Here is a 25631-nt window from a genome sequence, read left to right on the forward strand (position 1 = left end):
GTTAGACTTCTGCATAGTCCTTGTCTTCTGGTCCTGAGACTCATTTCTGTAAAGATTAGAATAATTGCATGGATTCAGGATGCTAATTTAGGTCACTTCTACTGAAACACTTTGTGACTTTGCACCCCATAATGGTTTATAGAAATATGCTTGAGTGTAAATATGACATAACTGGAATGTTTTATGCTAGATATGCCATGTAACATATCTTTGCAAAGGTTATGTTCTACTGAATGTATTCATCCTACTTGTAAGCATGTATCATTTTTATATCTGAAGTTATGAGTGTGGGCTCTATGCTTGTATTTAAAGTGTTTTCTGTAGGAAGCACATAAGACAGATTTGGTCAACATAGTGTGAAGGGGTTATTCAAGTAACTGGGCGTACTTAGCTAACAATGGATCTTGGGAGACGTCTCAATATCCAGCCTGCTTCAAAACAGGAGGGACATTGTTTAACAATGAGTTTGAGAGTTAACTGAAGGCAAAAAACCTGCATTGCTAATGTGGTATCTGAACAGTACTACTGAATGAAAATGTGCACTGAGCTTTCTGTGGCTGCCTTGAAAAGCATAAAAAATAATCTCCCAAAAGCTTCAAAGTTGGACAAAAAAAACTTGTGGAAAATTCTGACAAATTCATCTTGTCTAAATTTTCCATAGAAATCTGATTTTTATTTTCCCAGTGGCAATTTGACAACAGAAAATTTTTGGCAAAAAGTATAAACATTTTGATTTGGAGATGCTGCCACAGTATCTCACGAGTGTTCGAGCCTCTTCCGTAGGCTGGGCCTGACTCCATCTCCCATGAAACACCAGGATCTCCCCTTTTGGAGAGAGGAAGCAGTGCATCATGGGAGTCCTTGGCCATGGTGCATCCATCATGGGTCACCATAATCCAGATAGGAAACTCAGGCCAAAGATTAGCATAAATGAGGCCACCAAACTATAACTCTCATAAGTAGAGCACTACCAAATTCACGGTCGTGAAAAACACATCATGGACCGTGAAATCTGGTCTCTTCCATAAAATTGGTCTTTTGTGTGCTTCTACCCTATATTATACAAATTTCACAGGGGGAGACCAGCGTTTCTCAAATTGGGGGTCCTGATCCAAAAAAGGGTGGCAGCGGGGTCACAGTATTGCCACCCTTACTTCTGTGCTGCCTTCAGAACTGGGTGGCCAGAGAGAGGCGTCTGCTGGCCAGGTGCCCACTCTGAAGGCAGCTGCACAGAACTAAGGGTGGCAATACCAAACCATGCCATCCTTACTGCTGCGCTGTCGCTGGCGACAGCACTGCCTTCAGAGCTGGGCTCCCGGCCAGCAGCTGCCGCTCTCCAACCACCCAGCTCTGAAGGTAGTGCCGCTGCCAGCAGCGCAGAAGTAAGGGTGGCAATTCTGCAACCTCCCTACAATAACCTTGCGACCCCCACCCCATGATGTTATTTGATAAAATATGACCAGGTAGATCATTGTTGCTACCACTCTTATATAATTGCAACAAATCTTGTACAGAGGTTGTCAAGTAAGGGGTCAATGGAAAGGTATGATTTGCTGAATATGATTATGCTATTTGTATGCATGTATCATTTTTGTATCTGAAGTTATGAATATTAACTATGTACCTGTATTTCAAATGATTGCTCCTGTGGTACATCTGGGATGGACTATTCAAGCTAAATGGCTCATCAAGGAACACTTAACTCACAATGGACCATGGAAGACTCCTATCTACACTTAGTGGACTTTCCTGTGATGGCCTCTGCTATGACTAAGTAAAATCATGCATGGACATGTGACTTGCCCATGTGACTCCAAACACCATCTTGTTACCTGTAATTTTCCACAGTGAGAAAAATGGGATTCCCTTCACCTGACAGAAGCTATAAAAGGTTCGGCTCCATTTTGCCTCTTTCCTGCCCAAACCTCTGGACTATGAACTTATACTAATGGGGGCATTCTAACCAAGGGACTGAGGGCCTTCCAATGATTTGGAAGCAACCAGAGACTTAACAAGCCAGCAGTTTATTCCATCACTGCTACAAGCCTGAACCAAGAACATCATAATTATTGTGTATTTGATTCCTTTAACTAATTTTAATTCACACCTTTCCTTCTTTTTATAAATAAACCTTTACATTTTAGATATTATATGATTGGCAATGGCGTGATTATTGGATAAGATCTGAGTTATATATTGACATGGGTGCATGGCTGGTCCTTTGGGATCAAAAGAACCTTTTGTTTGATGAAATTGGTTTTAAATAACCACTCATCATGAAGTCTTGTGTTGAATCCAGGACTGGAATAACGATGGAGGCTGCCTTTCTGACTTTTTGTTAGCCAGTGTGGTGAGACAGAAGTTTACTTTTGTTGCAGGTTTGGTATATCTCATGGAAGAATAACCACCAGTAGTGTGGTGTGTCTGCCCTTTTCCCCAGTAGCTTGTCCTAAGTTGTGACCCACAGAAGCATGGTGACACACCCCACAACCCCATTTTGGGTCAGGACCCCTACAGATACAACACTGTGAAATTTCAGATTTAAATATCTGAAATAATGAAATGTATGATTTTTTAAATCCTGTGACCGCGAAAATAACCAAAATGGACTGAGAATTTAATAGGGCCCTAGCCATAAGGCATCACAGCACTATTTCCAAATAAGTATTTCTGATTCCAGCCATTCCATTTCGGCAGAAAATGGAAAGATTGGGTGGAAAACTTTTGTTTTTATAAAGTTGCTTCATCAAAACCCTGTTTTTTCTATCAAACACTCTTGAACATTTTCAACCAACCCTATTTTAAATGGCATCCGAGTCCTCTTGTAATGGGCATGAAGAGCTTGATAGGAAAGGGTAAACCTTTCTAAAGGAACTCCTTCAGCTGAGGACTTTTTTTTTTTTTAAGACAACTTCCCCTTCTGGGGTTAACAGTTGTATAAAAGTTTCTTACATCTTGTTAATAGTGGTAGGAGCTCATTCCTGCTACCAACATAGAGTAGCAAGCTGGTTTGTAAGGGTCCAGTTCAGAGAGAGCCTCGGTCTTTCAACTTGGACTATTGTCTTTGGTTCTAGATCAAGTTAATCATGATTCCAAATGTCAACTTGTCTATAGTGCATGAGTAACTGAGTTTTTATAAAGTTCTGGATTCTTCCAGGGCAACAGCTTGCCTCCAGAAGGCCACAGAGATTGTCTGAACAGCTGCCTCTGTCTGTTGGAAAAGACAGGTCCACTGAGACTGACTCTTAATGGCCTTCTGGAAAACTACTGCCTATGTTGGGCATAATAAGCTGAATGGAAACAAGGAAAACTTGATTTTTTTTTTATTATTTTTAAATGTATACAAAATTCAAATTCTTCATTGTACAAATATTTTTAAAAACAGCAAACATTAACTTTTTTTTTAAATGGTTAAGCAATTATTTTCATCTACTTCATGTAACTTGCTTTTGTCAATTAAAAAGAAAAAGGCCATCAGCATAAATCACAATCAATTTTAGCTGTGACCATCATTACAGTAGTTCATTCACCCAGAAACAGACAACTAGAAGAGGAGTATGATGAGGTAATTGAGGAATACGAGAGGGTAATTAAATACCTGTGTCTGAAATGAAGGTTTACCCCCTAGTATCTAAAACCAACATTAGAAGCTGGTCTTGAGAACAGTACAGCTGTCAAAGTCTTCTAGACAAGAAACAAGTGTGGGGTTTTTTTTTAATTGTTTATTTTTTAACTAGAACAATCTGGAGTCCTAACCAAAACCTCAACACTTGTTGCAAATATCACATCCCATTTGTTGAAATATTAAATGTGGGTTTTGGGTAGTAGGGTCAGATACTGCTAAATGACTTCATGACAACACAGTCCTGTACATATTCAGAATTCACACAGGAATATGAACAAACACCTAACATAGTTGCTACATTATGAGTCTCCTAACTCAGCCATGCTTGAAATCAAATGTCTGGTATTAGGTAAATGATGGTATCATCCCAGAATACTGTTCTTGGTGTACTATATTCTTGTAGTAAAACATCTTTAGAAATTATATACATGTTGTATAAAAATAATTACTGTCAATTTCAAAAGATACCATAACTGAAAGATGAAAAGCAAGCTACTGTAAAATAGTAGATACTGTCTACCCACAGCTCCCATCTCTTTCAACAGAAGTGTCAAATGCTTGACATCGTACAGGATCAGGCCATCTTACCAGTATATGAAAGGCCGAAAATACAAAATTTCCCAAAAATCAAAAGAACACAACTGTGCAATAAAGATACATCATCGTACAAAACAGTGACTCCCTGGTGGAACACGCTACGACTTGCCCCAGAAATTCTCTTTCCTCTTCTGAGCTCGTTCCAGAATCTGAGATGCTAGTGAGCTAGAGGCTGCAGAGCGAGCAGAGATCTGGGACAATCTGTCATCTGTGAGTGCATGCAACGAGGAAAACAAATCTGTAACTAAATCCACAGATGAGACATAAATTTTAAACAATTAAGATAGCTGTGACTGACTTCTCAAATGCAAAAGATTGTATACCTCTTATGACAATGGATGCTACAAAATCAAATACAAACTTCTAAATTATTGTTAGCTTTGTTGTTGCAGGGGAAGATAATTATAGAGCTACAAGGATGCTGACTGAGATTTTTAAGTTAGGTGCTCAATTCTCAATGAAATGCAGTGGGAGTCAGGCAGTGAGGTCTCCTTTGAAAACTGGCACCATTGTACCCAATCTGTATAGCATAAAATGATCCTCCAGTAGTATAGAATTGGCATAGTAACTCCAAGGCTTTTTCCCCTTCCCCAGCATATTTGGTGTGGTTTTAGTTCACGTGTTCTAGTAATCCCTGGGTGCTGTATTGGCGCTTATGGTAGCTAGTGTAAATTAGAGCTGTCCTCAAGCTGCTCTCAGTTACTCCAGGGGACCAGCTGCTGCACCGCTAGTCTAGAACTGGAAGGACAAGCGGAGCTTAAAGCTCCTTTGTACCCCCCCACCCCAGCCTTGAGATGCATTGTGTGCTCCTTGGTTGTAGCTGAAGATCAGGGCAATTCTTTTTATTTTAGTCACTGCAGCTGGCTGGAAAGCGTGTGGGCAGTGATTATTGCTCAGCAAAGCATCTATATATCTACATAAAGCATATGAAATTCAACGGTACTCTGCAGCATCCCACAACCTCACCACACATTTTAGATAACAGCGCTGTACCAGACTGCATCTTTGCTACTAAAAACCAGTGACGAAGCATGAGCTGTCATAAATAGACTCAACTGTGCCCAAATACAGGTATTTTGAGTGTATAAATTTGTTATGTATACAAATGGATTGAAAGCTCAGCCTTATACTTGTATACACAGCTACAATTAGCAGTTTGCTCATAAAGGGGAATTTTTTGTATGTGCAATTCAGGAATCTATTTAAGAATGTTTGGACCAAAGGCTTTCAAAGATTTAAGGCAAGTTTCAGAGATGGTACTGAATGTTAAACAATCTTATTTAAACTCACAGAAAACACAGCAGGGTATAATGTCAAGTTCTGTTTGATTTCTGAAAAGTCACAATACTATTTAGTCTCCTTGTCTGGAAAATTGATAAGACTGTTACTGATAGTGACCATCTTGTTAGAGTAGTGACAAAATCTGTAATGATACTATGGATATACAGCAGTGCATCAGGTCAGAGAGACAGTCTCCTGGCACAGACACTCAATTTTGAAAGCTCCCTTGGAGAATACATGGAGCCTGTATTCAAATTCTCATGAGAATAGGATATCCAATAAGGTTACAAATACTTCTATATTCTATCTAGTTGGATTAAAAATACCAGAGCACCCTCAGGCATAGTACTTTTGCACTTTGCTTGTAGTCAAGGCTTGAAGCAGAAAGGCTTGTGAAAATGTGGGAGGTGGAGAGGGTAGTTAAATCTGAGTTTGGAACAAATACTTATATTAGCCATACTGAGCCACAGCTATGATCTGTTTCATTTTTAATGACATTTCATGGTTTATTTATAGGGTTTGTATTTAACTTTTCAGATTACTGGGCAGAGAAAAATATTTTGATTTCTTTTGATGATATGATGGTCTGGGTATGCATAAAGGTTTTACTGGCCTACGTATGGGATGGCTGCATTATGTTCTATATACATCCATCTCCCATTGAGGTGCAGACAACATCAGAATTCATCCATATGATACATACTGTTTAATACTTCAGAATGAAAAATACCTTCATCATTATAGTTTCTTTCCTGCAGCGGTAACTGGAGATGGCTCATCTTTGGACTCGCAATGTTCCCTATAAGAAAAGGCCACAGGGGTTATTCTTATGCCATTAAAAAGAGCTGTTTTTGTATCAGAAGTCTATATGAGATGACACTTCATGTCAAAAACTATTCAGAACATTACTTCTAAAAAGTAACTAGCAATTAGGATACTGCATACTTACTAATTACAGGACTGAGACTCCTTTACTTATCCTCATTATAATAACTCTGATTGTAATAAGTTTCTTATAACGGTAGCCTGAAAATGGTGCTGAGATGAGGATGGAATAAATGTATTGCCTTGTATTCTTTTCAAGGCAGCATCTTTGGAGGCTGTTACTGTAGTTACACAGTGAAGTAAGATCTAATGGTTTGCACTTAGGACTTGGAGGTAGGATATGGCCCTAGTTCTAATCCCAGCTTTAACAGTGACTTTTCTCTGGATTTAGGCAACTCACTGAACCTGTTTACCACTTGCTCCATTGTAAAATGGAACGATTACCTTTTTTATCCATCTCTGAAGATGCAAGGACTTACTTGTGTGCTTTTCAAGAGCATGTGGTTAAAGTTTTGTGGAACTGGGACTTAAGCACATAAATTTCACTTTGACATCTAAGCGATTGTGGAATTTTGTTATTTATCACATAGATGCCACCACAGTATGGTTACTATTGTTGTTTAAAACTACTCTGAGCCACTCTGGCCCAAACTGCTCCTCTAATGAAGAGTTCACACAGAGTATGAGTACAATGCATTGTAAACCTGCGTCTGTGGGACCCAGGCTTATGGACTCGGTGTTTACAATCCTGTGCTTGAGTGACCACACTGTATTGTAAGCCTGGACCCAGGTCTCTCAGCTGTCCTAACACATCCATACTGCGGTATGCAGACCTTCTGACTCTGGTCTTTGGCTTCAACTGCATCCATGCTGCAACACGACAAGAATTGGACCCAAGTCACAGCAGGCACTGGGGCTCTGGCCCACCATACTAGCAGGGCCTTAGGACCTGGGTCCTGAGTACTTGCTGACCTAACTCAGACACATTTGTGTGAGGATGGAAGGGTGGCTTAGGCTCAAAGGTGAGTCAGAGCATGGACGTACTGTGCAGTGTTGACACAGCCGCAGGGACCAGAAAATGCTGCTGAGATTCCAACAGACCTTTTAAAGACAGAGAAGGCTGGATTGTCCCCTTCTCTCCCACTCCACACACAAGGGTCCTCAAAAACCTACAGTTCTCTCAAAATCCACATACATGTCTGGTGATCCTGTAGAGGCCAGGGCCATCCTCACAGATGGGACTATGACGACAGATTTTCATCTGCCAGCAACTCTCTCCTGAACATCCCAGCCCTACAAAGGTGGATGCTCCACTGCACATAAAAGGGCATGCAAACATCACAGCCTCAGCTTTTCAGCTGATTCCCCTTCGAAAGCTATAGTGAAAGGGGGAAATAAGTGTTGTACCACACCTAACCTACTGTCCTTGCTCTTCTCCTTACACAGGGTGTACTGTAGAGTGGTATGATGTTGCTGTGGAGGTGTCCAATTACTCATCTGTGTGAGTAACCCAACAGGGAAATGTACTAGGTTTTCCCCCTGCTGCCTACAGAAGAGATAACAAAACTGTTCACACAGAACCAATTATTTGAGGTATCTAGTAATTCCTTACTAAAATCAAGAAAGCTCTATTAGACAGACAGTTACTGGAACCTAAGCATAGAACAAAGGCCAGATCTCCCCATAACAGTGTAACTCAAAGTATCTCATTAAGGTGGAGAATAGTACAGTTCTAGCAAGATGAAACATTCTGGTAGAAAAGAGTTTCTCTGCAATAGGCAGTCATTCTTTGTTGAAGTGACAAAATTTTGGGCCCTGCACATTTGCAAGATAGCAATTACGACACAAACTCAGTGGATGGAAAAATCCTATTTAAAAAAAAACAACCATTATGCTGGAACTCTGGATCCCTGAGAGTCCCTTGAATGCGACAGCATGGACTCCAGTAGGAGGGACTAGTACTTTTGACTGATTTCTGCACAGGAACTGTAGTTGGATGTGCTGAAGTGGGAGAAGCTCTTTCATCAGAAGCATTGACAGTGGGCCAAGAATCCTTCCGCAGAGGCAAAGGATCTAACGTTTTCAATCCAGCAGCTGGGGAGGCAAGTAGTGATACAGCTTCTGCTTCCCCTTCAAACTGAAATACCATAGAAAAGACTACTATTAGTTTATACATATAAATTTGTTTGAGTTACATCAAACTCCAAGTACAGAGGCATATGCAGCTGGTATGTGTTGGCTGTGTCTTGCTGGAGCTTCCAGGCTAGGCAAGTGACTTAAGGCTTTGGGACAATGTTAAGCAAAGCTCGCATTATGAGGGATAATCTAAACATGACCAAAAGAAGGCTTTACATATGTGTAAAAGCATTAGACTGCTTTCTCAATTTAATCTGGCCCTGCACTATTACGCCATGGGTGCATTCACATAGAATACCAGGTCAGATTCTTTCCTTTGGAAAATAAATCACTTCCAAGCCTCCATGACTATCTCCAGGAGCACACAACACATGGAGACACTATAAACTAACGGACTGAGCAAAAGCCTGGTAGTTGGATTCCTGAATTTCTAATCCTACCTCTAACAACAACTTTATGGTCACAACCTCTGTGTTTTGATTCCACATCTGCAAAATGGGACTATGAGATTAATATGGGGATTAATACTCAGTTACCTCAGAGGAGCTTTGTGAAGGTTAATGTTTATGAATTGCTCAGTATTATTAACACTGAAAACCTATGTAGGACTTTGAAAAGCAGGCTGACTCTTTTATAACAATAAAACAACATTAATTTAGTCACAAAACCCCTAAAGGATTTAAAACTCTACTAAAAAGACAGCCAGCAACTAAAAGATGTTTGAACACTTGGGAAGCCGGGAACATTGCTACAGTGACAGGATCCTAGGGAGACAGGACGCAATAATATTTGTGGCACTGTTAAAATACCAACTATTAGATACTGAGGAAAATCCTGAATAAAGGGAACAACCAATATTTTATTTCCATGAGGGGAAACAGTGAAGGATATAAAGATAGAAGGAATTATGATTATGAATAAATTTTAGTGGGTAGCCAAATAGGAAAGTGGAAGACATAGGATAATTACAGCTGACTTGTCATTTCAGACCTGAGGCTTATTACCCAGGGCAAAAGTTGAACTCTGAATTTAAAAAAAAAAATTCAACTAGTGTTCCTGCTTCTACTATAGATTCTACCACACTGGGAGAAATCTGCAGTGAAATCCGATACATATTTAGAAATTGAGACCACAATTGTTGTGAAGTGATGCAACTAAGGACTGTGAAGGTTTTTGGAACACAAGGAGCCCAATCTATTTAGCTTAAGGAGAAAGCTAAGGGGTGAATTTATCAGAGTTTATAAGTACTTACATGGGGAACAAAAATATAATGGGCTCTAGAATACAGAAGTATGACAATATCCAATTTTCAGAAATTGAAGCTAGATTAACTCAGATTGGAAATAAAATGTACATTTTTAATAGAGAGGATAATTAACCTTTGGAAAAACTTGCCAAGTGTTGTAGTGGATTCTCCATCACTGGCAGTTTTTAAATCAAGATTGGATGTTTCTCTAAAAGATATGCTCTAGTTCAAATGGGAATTAATTCAGGAAAATTCTGTGGCCTGTTATGCAAGAGGCCAGATCAGATGATCATAGTGGTCCTTTCTGGCCTTAGAATCTATAAGCCACGAAGACCTGTGAAACTAAATACTGTCTTAGCATCTTTTTTGACCCCTATGCTAGGATGTACAGAGAAATCATATCTGAAGTAAAATGAAGCAGAAAATTCCAAAAACAATGGAAGGGGAGAGAGACCCCAATGTGGCATACTTCTCTACCCAACTCATGCAGTTTGGAGCTCCGCATGACTTCAGAAATGAGCTGGGATATGGGTAGCAGGGAAGTCAGCTGATCTTGGCAGCAGTCTTTCCTCTGGACTCTGCACACTTCAGAGCAGAAATATATATGGGAGATAATGCAGCACTCCCTCCCATACTCCTTCAGTTTCCATTGCTTAACAAAAATATATAACTATCAGCATAGGTGCCGACTCCATGGGGGAAAATTAGTAAGTGCACGGGCAGCCCCCCGTCCCACCTCCTCCTCCTCCTCCTCCCCCTCCCCTGAGTGCACTGCATCCCCACTCCTCCTACCTCCCAGTGCTTCCCACCCAGCCGCCGCTAAACAGCTGTCTGGTAGTGTTAGCACGCTTTGGGAGGGAGAGGGAGGAGCAGAAACGTAGCACGCTCAGGGGAGGAGGCGGGGAAGAGGCAGGGCTGGGATGGGGATTTGGAGAAGGAGTTGGAATAGGGGAAAGAAGGAGGTGGGGTTGGGGGAGGAACTTTGGGGAAGAGGTTAGAATGGGGGCAGGGCAGGGATGGAAAGAGGTGGGGTGGGGGTGGGGCAGAAGGGCAGGCGGGGGAGCGACAGGGGCAGAAGGGCAGGAGGGGGAGTGGGGCAGGGGGATGGGAGGCAGGCTGAGGGGGGGAGTGGGGCAGAAGGGCAGGCGGTCGAGCACTCATGGGGAAGGGGGAAGTAGGCGTCTGTGGCTATCAGCCTCTCCATCACAGATAACATTGAACATTTTACACTGGAACATCCCAATCCTTAAACAAGCTTAAAACAATTATTCCAATTGACATAAAAAGGATATCCTATCTATATTTTTCTATACTGCATATTGACAAATGCTTGCTTTGTCTCACCCCTCTGGATTTTCTTTCTCCTGAGACTTGTTTGGATGAAGAATAGTGTGTTTCTAAAGACTTTTTCTTTCTCTGCTGTGGGGACGAAGACTTCATTTTAGATGGAGACACTAAAACTGCACCTCCTAGAGTAACAGAAGATAAAATATTTTGTTACATTAAAAGCTTTTAATAAATTAATTCCCTCAAAATGTTGCTTTTCATTTTAAATATTTTTACCGACAGTTGGCGTGGTAAGATCATGATGAGTTCTTTGGGCTCCACCAAGTGTTTTCAACTTTGGAGTAGAAAGCCTGCCCTGCTTTCCTGATGATACTGAAGAAGAATCTGACCTATCTGCTGAAGGCTTCAGTAATGAGGCATTTTCTCTGCAAAAATGAGGAGGATGGTCTAGTGGTTAGGGCTCTGGCCTCGGTCCCTGTTCTACCACAGACTTCACATGTGACCTTGGGCATGTCACTTAGTCTCTCTGTCCCCAGTCTGTAGAATGAGATAACAGCACCTCTTTACCTCACATGGGTATTGTGAGGATAAGTATGTTAAAGACACAGAGGGTCAGATACTACATTGATGGAGGATCATAAAAGTATTTTCTAAGATAGAAAATATGACTGAATGTCATGTGTTACCAACAGAGTTTGTAAAACATGCATGGTAAATTGTAATTGTAATTAGAGGAAGCATGGGCAAGCCAACTGCCAAACACTACTCAGAAATAAGTCCTTGATATTTCTAAATATCTTCCTACTTTTTTTCCTACACCCAGGCATTGTCAGAACTCCAAGGTTACCAATACATTCCCGCCCTCTCTCCTGTACCAGGAAACCACACCCAGGGAGATCTGGACACAGCTTCCTGCAAAGCCCATCAACACCGTTCAAGTTAGTTGAAAAAGTCACAGGGTATATCTACACAGCAGCTAGGGAGGGTGCTTCCCAGTGCACATAGATAGACACACTAACTCTGCTCAAGCTAGCAAGCTAAAAACAGTAGTGTGGATGCAGCGACACGGGCAGTGGATTGGGCTAGCATCTGAGTACAGTCCTGCCTGATCCTCTGGGTACATACTCTGGCTGCCAGCCTATGCCACCACCAGTGCTGCCATGCCATCCTACTATTTTAGTGCACTAGCTCAGGCGGAGCTAGTGCATGTCTGTCTTCCCACACTGGGATGCACTCTCCCATCTGCAGTGTAGATATACTTTTAAGCACTATATCATGCAGTCCGTTCAACAGTGACAGATAAGACTATCCTTTCAGTCCTACCAATCTTTCAAAACTGAGTCTGAAGTAGACGCCTAATTTTAATTTTCCACATGGCTACATGTTGTGCTATCACTTGCCTACTCTGAGTGGCCTTCTACACAACTTTTAACATTTTAAATGTTATGCATTACATTTACTCATATTAATCAAAATAGTATTTTGAGTTTAGTTTCTACAAATTGTACTTCTAAAAAAAAAGTTTTGCATTACTAAAATCTAATTTTATTTGATGGAAATCATTCACTGAGCCAAATCTGTGAAGCAGCTCAGGGTCTATTTCTTCCTCCATTTTGCCCTTCGCCTCTGAAGGGAATTGGTGTAAGAAACAAATCCTCTCTTATTTTGAAATTTAAGACTAATTATTTGTTGCTAATTATTAACATACAGACTCTTGCCAAACTAGTGCCCTAGCTGATTACCTGTTAAGTGCACTAGCATGTAAAGTTTAGTTTTTTTTTAAATCACCCCATAAAGCATGGAAAAGTAAGAAGACAGACAATGACATTTTAAAATGTACCCTTTTATTTTATTGTCCACAGTAGGATTCTTATCATTTTCTTCCAATTTCTGAGCCTTTGCTAACTTCTGTTTATTTTCTTTTTCTTCATCTTCCTCTAATCCTGGTGGCTGATTATCCACTTGTTCAGTACTGTCTTGTTCACCCCAAGCTAGACGTCTTCTGACTGGTACAGTGGAGGCATCTGACATGCCTAACTTCTCTGTATTGTTCTGTTGGGACTGTTCTATTGAGTCAGGTTGCGGCAGCACGTTTTGGCTTGCAGACATCTGTTTCTCAGGAGTTCTATAAAACAAAGCAAACGATGTTTCATTCACCAAATATTCACTTGGTTTTTTTCCAATTTACTACGTATGTATGTGTCTCCATAAAATGCATATATCCAATTCAAGAACATGTCAGCAATTAAGGGTTTAGTTATTAAAATGAATACAGATTAATCAGTTAATTTCAAAAAAGGAGCTTACAGTAGACTTCTAAGTCCATACTTCAGCACCTACTTGATTTTCAGACGTGCTGAGCACCTAGTGGACCTCAGTCAATGGGAATTGTTTGATGCTGAACACTTTTGAAAATTAGGCTGGTGTTAAACAGACTTTAGAGCCTATCTTATGGCTCCATCTTTTGAAAATCTTTAAATTGTTCACGGAAGTCAGGCATTTGTGCATGCAAATGAGACTAGTGTACAAGAATCCATTTTGCACAAAAACCAGCCAGTTTTGAAAATCTGGCCTTGTATTTGACATCAGATATTATGATGTAATAAATACTCTTAAGTTTCATCATGCTTTTATTATAGCTACAATTACACAAATAGATCAAATATTCTTCCTCCCCCCAACCCCGTGCCTCTAAGACACTGCCTGGGAAAAAGAGGGTTGTATATATAGTATTCCACACAATGTTTTGAACGATCAGATTTAAGGTGAGGTGACCAAACTGCTTTTTTGGTTTAGGAATAATTAGCTATACAACATTATTAATAAAAAGCTCTAAAACTTATTAAAAATAAATGACAGATTTAGTATCTGCTCCATCCACCTTTATAGCCTCCAAAGGGCAGAAGCAAAAAACCAAGAATACATAATTGCTTTTTCTTGATTTTAGAAACAGAAGTGCAGTGGGACTAGATCTGCTAATCACAAGCCTATTGATTTGTTTCTACAAAAACACCAATACAAATGTGTGTAGGCATGACAAAATTTACATAATGAAGGGTTGTGATGGAGTGGGAGTAGCCTAAAGCTAACTCACCACTCTGTAAACTTCCCTGCATTTGCTAAATTAGGAGATAATTAATTAAGGACTGGGAGATTAATCAGTTAACAAAAGAATTCAGTTCATCAGATAAGGATGGTTAAAAGGGAGTCAGCAAAAGAGAGGGGAAAGGAAGGGCAAAGCACCCCAGGATCTCAGACAGAGAGAGATCCTCCACCCCCAGCTTGTACCTAGAGAGAAGGGTGAAGCTTGGGGAACGTCTTAAGCTGCAGAGACACAACTGCACATGACAAACATAGCTGCTGGAAGTAGGGATGCTGCCGCACCCCCTGGCTTGACGTGGTTTCCATTATATACAGGGTTTACGGTTTGGTTCAATGGCTCTCAGCACCCCCACTATACAAATTATTCCAGCATCCCTGATGACAAATAAAACACTGGTGGACCTATACAGTAGTGTGTGAGGACTTCTTTTCAAGTGAGAATCAGGCTACGGAGGAGTGTATCCTACCTTGTTCCTTCAGTAAATGTAGTCAAATTTCATATTTGGGTTCTCAACACATTATAATAAAATTTGAGTAGAAAAGTATTTGACTTTCCATCTGCTTTAAAAACATTTATGCAAAGTCTAGTAAACACTAGGGATCTTAAAGTTGTGTTAAAACTCAATTTAATTTTTAAAAAGTTTGGTTTTTAAAGCTACAATTTTACATTCCCTTCACATCCAGAATAAGCACCTTACCCAGCTAGATCTAGCGCTCTGATGGTGTTACTAATGGCTTCTTCGGAACTGGAATTTGAGGACACGTCCCAAAGTCTGTTGTTATCTGAAAGAATCTGATTCAGATGATACCGAGAGAAGTGGGTTCCCTGTACTCGTTGCCTGTAAGCCTCTGCTTTCTCTCGAAGTTCCTTCACCTGCATATACAGATGTCACAGGGTACATTTGTTTGCCATTTTAAAATTCAGTGGAGTTATTGTGAAGTATTATTTGAGCTAGCTAATACTAATTACAGTAGAAAGGCATGTTACACACAGTACAGGACCAGTCACAGCAAAAATACTGCCAGGTGCAATAAAAGCAACAAAACAAAAAGTTAAGCCAAACTAGCAAATATATTTATTTAGAAAGCATGTGTTTGAGCAGCCAAGCTAATGCATAGTTACCGATCACTTATTCAATAAGCATGAAAAAATTATGCAGCATCTATGAACAAGTTTAGTGCTGGATTCTATTTCTTCGTCAATGTTCAGAAATCATGAAATTGTTCCAAGCATTAAAACAAGAACTTAAGTGCAACCAACCTCCATAAACCACATGTAATTTAGGATGTTTTGAGAATCCTAGGGGGAGGAATACAGAAACAGTCTTAATATTTCTTTTCTACGACATTACATGTTAACATAACTACTCCATGAACCATTCTAAAGCTGTCACTGTAGCACTATGCTGCCTCCTAGAGATTATGTACAAAAATGTTGTAATCTGTTATGTTTTAGCAATACTTTGCATTTCTTGCAGTGATACATTTAAGCATCTGAGCCTAACAGATCACTTTTAAATCTGTAACTTCTGAATACTTCAAGGTGGATGTTTAAGACAATGGACCTTCTCATATGTACAAAATTAAGCATATGCAAATGTGTTTGAAGGATGAAGACCTTGGACTGTGAGTTCTGTAACACTGCAATAGTCACTTGCTATATGTTTGTACAGAACCTAGCACAATGGGGAACTGATTTTGCATGGGGCCTCTAGATGCTATTATAATATCAATATTAATAGCTACAGTGTTCATGCTAAGACACCAGTCACTATAACATCTAGGCATGAGATTGAAAACATACATTTTAAGAACAGTAAGAAATTATTTTTCGTCTTAATTAAAATATAAACATTTTAACCCCTTAATTTTAGTCACGATAATGCCATAATTCTATTGCTAAAATATTTTCACAAAATTAAGAAATTAGATTATGAGAGCTCCCACATCACACACACACCCAGTCTTGTCCTCCACCCATATATTGTTTGCTAATAAAAAAACCCTTGGTTATATTTTTATATTCTTAAGAATTAAACAAGATCCCTCAGCAGCAATATTATTGCTATACTGATACTGGCTCAGGAAAAAGATTAATGGAAATGCAGTAGGACAGGTGTCCCTGGGGCGTCTAAGTGCGCCCACGTACTGGCCAGAGAACGAGCATCCGCCGAAATGCCGCGTCATCCAGAGGCGTCGCCACCGAAATACCACTGATTTTCGGCAGTATTTCGGCAGTGACGCCTATTGATGTTGCCGCTTGTCAGCAGCATTTCGGCGGATGCTTGTCCACCACCATGGTCCTCCGTGGCTCGTTGTCTCCAGACGAAAAAGGTTGGGGACCACTCCAGTATGATAATATAATGGCTGAGAGCAGGTATGCTTTTGTATTAAATCTCAACTAGTTTCTTTTATTTACTCTTCAATCGTATGTTAGATTTCTCTATTAATCTGCTGAAAGAATTATTGTAAGGGGCCCAATTCTGTCTTCTGTTGTACCCATATAATCACAGTGAAGTCAACTGCACAGAGGAGTGAAAATTCACTCGGGTTGCATCGATGTAACTGCAGACTTTGGCTCACTGGGCCTCTCAGTTTAAAAAAACCCAAACTATTCTTTGAGAATTTGTCATTTAAGACTACAGAACGCTTGATAATACAATGAAATTTGTAAGATTATTCAGTTTAAATAGAGGGATGAAAATTAATGATAGTTGATAGACTGAACTAGAACAGTCAGAATATAAATTCAGAGCAATAGGACTCTGCAGGGGGAGAAAAGGCATACTGAGAATGCTCTGCCTCCAGTGAATTGTGAAGTACAAAGAAAACCAAGCTCTTTCAATGACCCAGGAGGTAGCATTATCCCAGCAGGACACAGACCCTAGACAGTCCTACCGTGATTATGAATTACCTCACATTAATTTTTTAAAGCGATGATTCAAAGTGATTTCTATTCTACTGCTGAAAAATAACCCTTACTAATACATGTTAGAACAGTTTCCTGGAAGCAATCATTATAGCTAAAGTTATACTGAGATTTTCGTTATAACCCTTGTTTTCGCATGCTTTAGAACCTCTCTTTTGGGGCTGAAATTGTTTGTGTGGTCTCAGCTCATTGGGGAATGCTTTTGCAAAATGAGAGAACAGCTTCAGGCGTTTAAGATACTAAAGACTGAAAAAACGGTTTTGTCTATGGGGGTGAAGGGTATGATGATGTGTGACCCCCAACTGACATGTATGTGCTGGCAAGGACCCCCTAGTGTAGCTACGGTTACAGTAACTCCTCATTTAATGTTGTAGTTATCTTCCTGAAAAATGCGACTTTAAGCAAAACAATGTTAAGCAATTCCAATTTCCCCATAGGAATTAATGTAAATGGGGGGGTTTAGGTTACAGGGAAACAATTTTCACCAGACAAAAGACTGTATTTTATATATATATACACACACACACACACACACACACATACATATATACACACACATACACAGTATAAGTTCTAAACAAACAATTTAATATGGTACACAGCAATGATGATTGTGAAGCTTGGCTGAGGTGGTGAAGTCAGAGGGTGGAAGGGGGTGGGATATTTCCCAGGGAATGCCTTGCTGCTAAATGATGAACTAGAACTCGGCTGAGCCCTCAAGGGTTAATACATTGTTGTTAATGTAGCCTCACACTCTACAAGGCAGCACAAATGGAAGGAAGGGAGATAGCACGGCAGACAGAGACAAGGACATACACCCTCTGTGAAAGATGCACATTGTCCCTTTATGTATGCTGAACCCACTCTAAGTACACTGCCTTTTTAAGTAGATCAGCAAGTTGAGACAGTAGCTGCTGCCAGCACAATTCCTTCGTCCTGAGCCCTGTCCTGTTCCCCCCGCTCTATGGAAATGGGGTAAGAAGGGGGCAGGAGCAGGGGGGGAGGGAACACCCTGATATTAGCCACCCTCTTCCCTCCACCCCCACTCAGCAAGCAAAAGGCTCCCGGGAGCAGCTCCAAGGCAGGGGGCAGGAGCAGCACATGGCGGTGGGAGGAGGGACAACTGAACTGCCGGCAATTGATAGCCTGCTGGGCGGCTGCTGCACTGGGAACTTAGGGAAACCGGGAGCTAAAAGGGGGGCTACCAGTCCACTCTGGTTCCAAGCCCCCACCAGCTAGCTGCAACGGGCTGCTCTTCCTGCAAGCCATGAACAAAGCAGATGGCTGCTAAACGACATTATAAGGGAGCATTGCACAACTTTAAATGAGCATGTTCCCTAACTGATCAGCAATATAACAATGAAACAACGTTAACAGGGACGACTTTAAGTGAGGAGTTACTGTACACCAGCAAAATTGCACTTTTGCTCAGGAGATGCTTAAATAAGCTATGTGGCCGCCTGACAATATCCTGAATAAATCGTATGGAATTAAGAAATTTTTTTGAATTAGGTTAAACCTTATTGAATTTGGGTTAGTACCCTTGGGGTACACTGTATTAAATATGCAATCGTGTATGTGTTATTGTGGCACCATCCGTGCCTTCTCTAGTAGGAAGGAGGATGCTAATGTACTTCCTCCATTATCAGCCCTTTGAGGCGACCCCTCTGGTAAGATGTACATACACTAATTCAAACTGGATTCTCTAGAACAACAGACAAAGAAAGGGTTTTTGGATAAACCCCTTGGTTTTAAACTGGCTCCTGGCCTTCTTCCTGATACAGCAAATGGAGTGGACTCTTGGTCCATGGAGGGCCCTTATCCTTTGAGAAGAGTTGGAAAGACTGGATCTACTGAGGCCTCATAAATCTGAGTGCTTGTTCTGAGCTGAAGCTGTCATGAACTTGTAGCCACAAGCAATCCCCTTGGGTAAGGGGTTAAAGGACTGCTCCTGACAGCATCCACGTTAGGGCATGTATACACTTGAAGAGTTTTTGCACTCTAAATTTCACTGTTGATAGGGAACTAGTGAAAGTAAAGTGCTGGTTTGCGTACTCACTCAATTCCTCAGGCATCAGAGAGTGTTTCCATTAGCACAGGGGTGGGCAAACTTTTTGGGCTGAGAGTACCTCTGGGTGGGGAAATAGTATGCAGGGCTGGGGAAGGGGGTTGGGGTGCGGGAGGGAGGGAGTGCACGGTGTGGGAGAGGGGTGTGGTGTGCATGAAGGGGCTCAGGGCAAGGGATTGGGGCATTGGAGGGGTACGAGGTGTATGAGGGGACTTAGGGAGGGGGACTGGAGTGCATGAGGGTGCACAGTGCAGCAGGGGGCTCAGGGCATGGGGTTGGGGTGCACAGGGCTGCAGGGTGCAGCAGGGAGCTCAGGGAAAGGAGTTGGGGTGCAGAAGGGTACAAGGTGCAGGCAAGGGGCTTAGGGCAGGGAGTTGGGGGTAGGGTACAGGAGGGGTTCAGGCTCCAGCCCCACTTACCTCAAATGGCTCTGGGGTCACAGTGGTGCACACTGGGGCCAGGGCAGGGGCCTGCACGCCTGCCCTGTCCCCAGCCCCATACCATTCCAGGAAGCACCGCAGCCCCTGGGGAAGTGGGGGCGGAGGGCTCTGCATGCACTGCCCTTGCCGTGCCTCCAGGTACCTCCCCCAAAGCTCTCATTGGCCGGGGTTCCCCATTCCCGGCCGATGGGAGTTGAGGGGGCGGTGCCTGGAGGCAAGGTCAACGCATGGAGCCCTCTGCCCGCCCCTCCGCCCAGGAGCCACAGGGATATGGTGCCGGCAGCACCGCAGACTGTAGTTTGCCCACCCCTGCATTAGCAGCACTTCCAACCCCGATGAGAGCAGCACTCTAGGGCAGTTATCTGACAGTGCATCTCTCTCCAGTTTGACAATGGGTCTTGTGGGAAGGGGGGGTGATTGCGGGGCATCTGGGGTCCCGTCACAGCCTCCTCTCCCCAAACACTGATAAGCTCCAGTAGCTCAGTCTTGCTCCAAGCAGAGGACCGTTTACTCTGTGGAGCAAGCATTGTCACCTGGCCAGATAAGTGAGCACTTGCCAAGAAAACAGGAAGGGGAGTTGTCATAAGTAGATAGGTAAGGTAAGGGTTAAGTTTCTTTTACCTGGAAAGGGTAACCAAACACCTGACCAGAGGACCAGTCACGAGAAACTGGTTGCTTTAAAAGTCAGGGGCGGGAATTTGTATACTCGGGGGTCTTTGTGTTTCCTCGGCTATGAGTAAACAAGTTTTCTTCTAACTCCATCTTATCTCAAATATTCTTACCAAAAGTCTGTGAGTACAAAGGGAAACAAAGTAATTCGGCTATGAGGAGCTTTGTGTTTGTTATTACAGATGGGATTGCTGGGTCTTTGTTGCTTCCTCGGCTTGAGGGACAAGCTATCTTGCTAATTCCAATCTTCTTCTCATTCTACTAAAAGGCAGTGAGTACAAAACGGAAAACAAAGTAAAATCGGCTATGATATGCTTTGCTTTGTACTTACTTGTGTGATTGCTGGTCTATTTAAATTGGCCTATTTTTTAAATCAGACTGGGTTGTTCATATTTTCTTAAGTAGGAGCCTGTATTATTTTTATGCAAAGTTATTATTCTGTATTTTCTCTTTTTCTAAAAAGCTTTCTTTTTCAAAACTTGTGGAAGTTCTTTTTCTAGTAAGGCAGAGAAATTGAAACCTCTGTATCAGGTATCTGTCTCCCTCACGGGAAGGCAGGAACGGGGGAAAGGCAAGCCAAGCTGTTGTATTTTGCATCTCAATTGTCCTGAGGGAAAAGAACGCTTATCTCTTGGGAAGCAAAGAACAGGTTATCTGGAGGTCCCCCAGGAGGGTTAGGGACACCAGAAGAGGAAAGGGGGATCAGGCCCTTCAATTCTGACCTGGTGGCAGCCTATCAATCTAAGTGGAGATTAAGCTTAGAGGACTTCATGCTAGTACCTTATATTTGAACGCTAAGGTTCAAATCGAGGAATTACTATGACATGGTGTGCAGCGGATTGGAAGTATAAATCCATAGCATAGCTCATTACATTCTTTTTTCTCTCCGCTGGGCAGAGAGATTGGTTTTAAAGTGCCGACAGAGAAATTTTTTTTCCTGCCTGTTTCAGCAGTTCGCATTTTTAGTAGGCTCATTAAGAGAGCCATAAAGGTCGTTGGGGTAAACATAGCATTCCCTTGAGAGTGCTTGCAGCAATCACACACAGTACAATACACGGGGCTATCACACAGAGCCAGAGGTAGCAAAACAGGAGCTACTAAGCAGCTCTCCAGAGGACAGAAAGTCGGCAATCAGGCAAACACCACCAGAGGGCACTCCAACACAATAAAACAGAAACCATAGACAAAAACTTCAGGATCTCGAATTAAACAAAAGCAGCTTCAACTAAAGCACAAGAGGAACAACTCATAGAGGCAGCACACAAAGAAAAAAGAAGAAGAGGCGCACACCAAAAGAAACAAGAAGAAAAGAGGCAGCACACAAAAGGGAACAAGAAGCCAAAACGCAGCACACAAAAGCAAAACTTCTGGAACTAGAGCTGGCCGCCCAAATCAAACAAAAAGAAGATGAGTGGCCTACATAGAAAACAACAAGAAGAAGAGACAGCCTTCCAACGCAGCTGGAACTACAGAGAGAGGCCCACAGCAGGCCTTAGAGATGGAGCTGGCTAGGCAAAAGGCTCCAACCACTCCTAACCCTCCGACACCAGTTGTAGTTCAACCGCACAGAAAATTTCCCAACTACAAAGAGGTGCGGACACAGACAACCTGTCTGGTGCTACCAGACACCCAGACTGAGGTAGTGGACCCGGAGCCATGTCAACGGCTGAACCAGCCACGCACCTCCAGTCCCAGACCCAGAACTGGAACAGCAACCAGCACCAGCACAGCAAGTGCAACCACCTCTTCAATCCCAATGCCAGAAGGGACCAACGAGCCTGAACTGGCAGAGCAACAGACGACCATAACGAGAGGGCTCAGGCAGAGCCTGAAATACCACCAGGTGCACCAGCGGACAGCGGTACACCAGCTACAGAAACAACCCCATCATCTACATCTCTTCCAGAGGGACCAAGCCCAAGTCCCCAGTCTGAGGAAAGAACTGTGTCCCCAGCTTCAAGGGACAAGTTCCAGACTGAGCAGGAAGCAGATGACAGCCTTCAGAAAGCTTGGGTGGCGGCACGGAACAACCACCGCCTCTCAGCTCTTCTAAACCGATCCCGGTTTGTTATGACCAAGGACTTTTATACAAGGAAATTCTTTCTGGTGGACGCCAGAAGAGTGGCAGCCGCGCCAACGGTTGGGGAAATCCTTCTACTGGAAGGGTGGGGCAAGGAAGTTGCCAGTATGTCCAGTCTTGTGAGGTGTGCCAACAGTGGAAAGCCTCAAGATCTGGTCCAGGCCCCTCTCAGCCACTCCCCATAATTGAGGTCCCATTTCAGCGAGTAGCGTGGATATTCTGGGTCCTTTTCCGAGAAAGACACCCAGGGAGCAGTACGTACTGATTTTCGTGGACTTGGCTACCCGATGGCCAGAAGCAATGGCTCTAGGTAACACCAGAAGCTAAAGCAGTGTACCAGGCCTAACAGACATTTTCGCCGGGTAGGTGGGCCTTCCGATACTGGTCATCAGTGAAAAGGAACGCTATGCATTGTGTACGCCCTGGAAAAGCTACGTCCCTACGTTGGGGGACGCGTTCAGCTACAAACTGACCATGCTGCGCTAAGTGGCTTCATACACCAAAGGAAACAACAAGAAACTTCTTCGTGGAGTCGCTCTCCAAGATTGTGATTTTGAAATTCAACACATTTCAGGAGCTTCTAACAAAGTAGCTGATGCACTCTCCCATGAGAGTTTCCAGAAGACACTGGTTAAACGTCTGAAACAGTGTTGAGAGTCTTGTACTTTGCATGCTTTATTTCTAGTGCATGTGTTCGTATTTACCTTGTATGTTCTTAAAGTGTTAGAGTAAGAAATTACACTCAGTGAATTCTTAACTTCGGGTCGACCTTTGGGGGGCGATGTCAAATCAAGTAGATACGCCGTAAAGGTACCAGAGATACGTTCTTAACTATACTGAAAAGACCGAAGTAACCAACAGCCAACAACTGAAACCACAGAAGACCACCACAGAAACTGACCGCAATGTATTAAAAAGTCAGAGGGCGGAGAAATTTGTGATCAAAAGAACTACAGGAAAGGCGCACGTATTGTATTGTTTCCCAATCAACGGCCCAAACATAAAATAGACGTCAAAAACAAAGTTCCATCATATAATCCATCAATATCTACACCTATATCTACACAAACAAAGTACTTGAGTACAAAGCGGCAACAAGTATTCGGACCGACCATAGGAGCCTTTCGTGTCCTAGTATTTACAGATGTGGATTGCTGGGTCCTCCTTATGTAATGCATTCACCTCAGGAAAAACTGGGAACCACCAACCAACAAAAGGAAACAACCGCATAACAAATCTTGCATACAACATTCCAAATCGTTCTTACTAACCAAGTCATACTAAGCAGATGAGCCTACAACCAAACGGAAAACAAAAGTAAAAAATCGGCTGATGATATGCTTTGCTTATGTACTTACCTAGTGTGCCTGAATTGCAAAAAAACCTAAGAAAAAAGAAATAAAACAAATACACTAATTAAAAAACAAAACCCAAAAACATAGAAAGAAAAACACAATAAGTTTAAATCGACTGGGATCTGATTCACAAAAAATAAAAATAACCAAAAACATAATCAACAAAAATTAAGTACAGGAAAGACACCAGTAACATTAAACTATATATTATAGCAAAAGTTATACATACATCTGATAAATTATTATAACTTTTTCAATCATAAGCATTCTTTTCAACTCATGTGGAAGTTCATTTTTTAGCTAAGAAGAGAATGTGAAACACCTCTGTATACCAGCGTACCTCATCGTCTGCTTTCCTAACGGGACAAAGAGCCCGCGACCACCCGGGAAAGGACAAAAGCCAAGCTGAATTGGTAAGATTATGCATCATCAAGTCCTTGAGGCGCAAACGAACGCTTATCTCCTTGGAACGCACGTCATCTGGCAAACCGTACACCAACCACAGGGAGGGTTAGGGACAACCAGAGAGAGGAAAGGGGTCAGGCCACTAATCCAATGCCTGACCTGGTGGCAGCCTATCAGATCTAAGCTGGAGATTAAGCTTAGAGGACTTCATGCTAGTACCTTATATTTGAACTCTAAGGTTCAAATCGAGGAATATTACTATGACAGGAGTTTCAAAGTTCCAGGGGCTTTACTTGGGGAGGGGTGGATGTCTGTTTACCTGGCATCATAGCAGCAGAGCTGCTGGTCAGAATGGTCACCTAGCACCGTGGGATATCCTCCGGAGGCTATAAGCTGTGTAAACAGGAAGAATGTGTCTTCACTTGCACATCATCGCAGAAGCATCATCAGTAAGAGCTATACGTCACTCGTGGAGGTGGTTTTCTTTTTGCGGTGAAACTTCTGAGTTTCACTGCAAAAGGTCATTGGCAAGTATAGACACTCCCATGGTTTTTGTGCAAAAAAGGGACTTTTTCCGCAAGTGCAGATATGCCCTCAGGGTGAACTCTGGTAAATTTATTAGCATGCATGTAGGTTCTTTTATTTTTAATATATTTTCTCTGTACTGTTTTTTCCCTTCAGAATAAAGTAGGTTTGCATAGGAAGTACTGTGTGGTACCTTATAACTGTACCAATTATACCTATTAATCATCTCTGAAGAGAAAGCAAGCATGTGTCCTTGAGCAACGGTCTGTGCTGGGGATTATACAGTGAAGGCAAAGAACTGTGTACACTGGAAATACCCCTGTCGGGAGGGAGGGAGATGCAGGTCTCCAACGAAAAAGGCGACAACTGGGGATCTGGAAGCCTGAGAATGGGTGCCCTTGCTGGGGAAATACAGGTGCAGTTGCCATGACTATACCTGTAAAAAAGCAGTTTTGTCACTATATTCTGCGTCCGCTCTAGGAGCACGTTGCCAAAATAAAATATTGATATAGCTATATTGGTAAACCTTCAGAATTTAGATCTGACCAAGGGACTGGAAATGGCAATAGAACACTCAAGGAAATAAATACAAGCGTGAGTGGCACAGTTTTGTTACACTTTTTAAACTGGAGGTAGAGGTAAAGAGGAATGGCAGGAATGCAGGAATCACTAATAAAAAGACTGGAAAATGAAGGAAGGGGAATTGGGACAGTCACAACTCATCACCTATCTAGCTATGATCATCAGCAAGCAATGTTTTGTAGATATCAGAGCAGAGGCCAGTCTTAAGGAGAGATTTGATAGCATTAAGATAGTAGTTGTGTAGATCTTTTCATGGAACTTTGCCCCATGCATCCGGGATGGCATGGAGAAAGCAGGATGGTAGTTGAGGGGAGAAGCTGACAGGGTGGACATTAAAAAATAGCAGTGTTGGCAAAGTGACGGTGGTAGATAATAGTGTGATAAGTTAAAAGATCAGCTAGGCAGAAGAGGGCTAAGTTGTGAAGGGCCAAAGCACATTTGTGTCACTGTTTTTTAGTGGCTTTTTGGGGGAAAAGGAG

The 25631-nt window shown here is 42.1% G+C and overlaps 1 protein-coding gene across 5 annotated transcripts in view; it reads right to left on the bottom strand.

Annotated features, from left to right (window-relative positions):
• Positions 1-3307: 3307 nt before the first annotated feature.
• Positions 3308-25631, bottom strand: part of MDM1 (Mdm1 nuclear protein) — a 36321-nt gene continuing 13997 nt past the window's right edge. For 3 of the 5 annotated variants that reach the window (XM_075066284.1, XM_075066289.1, XM_075066291.1), the window contains 8 exons: positions 15361-15399; positions 14798-14973; positions 12838-13122; positions 11274-11422; positions 11055-11179; positions 8216-8465; positions 6234-6302; positions 3308-4430 (listed from right to left, as the gene is read on the bottom strand). In XM_075066284.1, coding sequence (XP_074922385.1) covers positions 4321-4430; positions 6234-6302; positions 8216-8465; positions 11055-11179; positions 11274-11422; positions 12838-13122; positions 14798-14973; positions 15361-15399 — 1203 coding nt within the window. In that variant the 3' untranslated portion in view covers positions 3308-4320. The remainder of the gene's footprint in view (positions 4431-6233; positions 6303-8215; positions 8466-11054; positions 11180-11273; positions 11423-12837; positions 13123-14797; positions 14974-15360; positions 15400-25631) is intronic. The other 2 variants (XM_032796535.2, XM_075066286.1) reach the window with 2 other exon arrangements.

The sequence above is a fragment of the Chelonoidis abingdonii genome, chromosome 1 (genome assembly GCF_003597395.2).
Source record: "Chelonoidis abingdonii isolate Lonesome George chromosome 1, CheloAbing_2.0, whole genome shotgun sequence".
NCBI classification, from domain to species: Eukaryota; Metazoa; Chordata; order Testudines; family Testudinidae; genus Chelonoidis; species Chelonoidis abingdonii.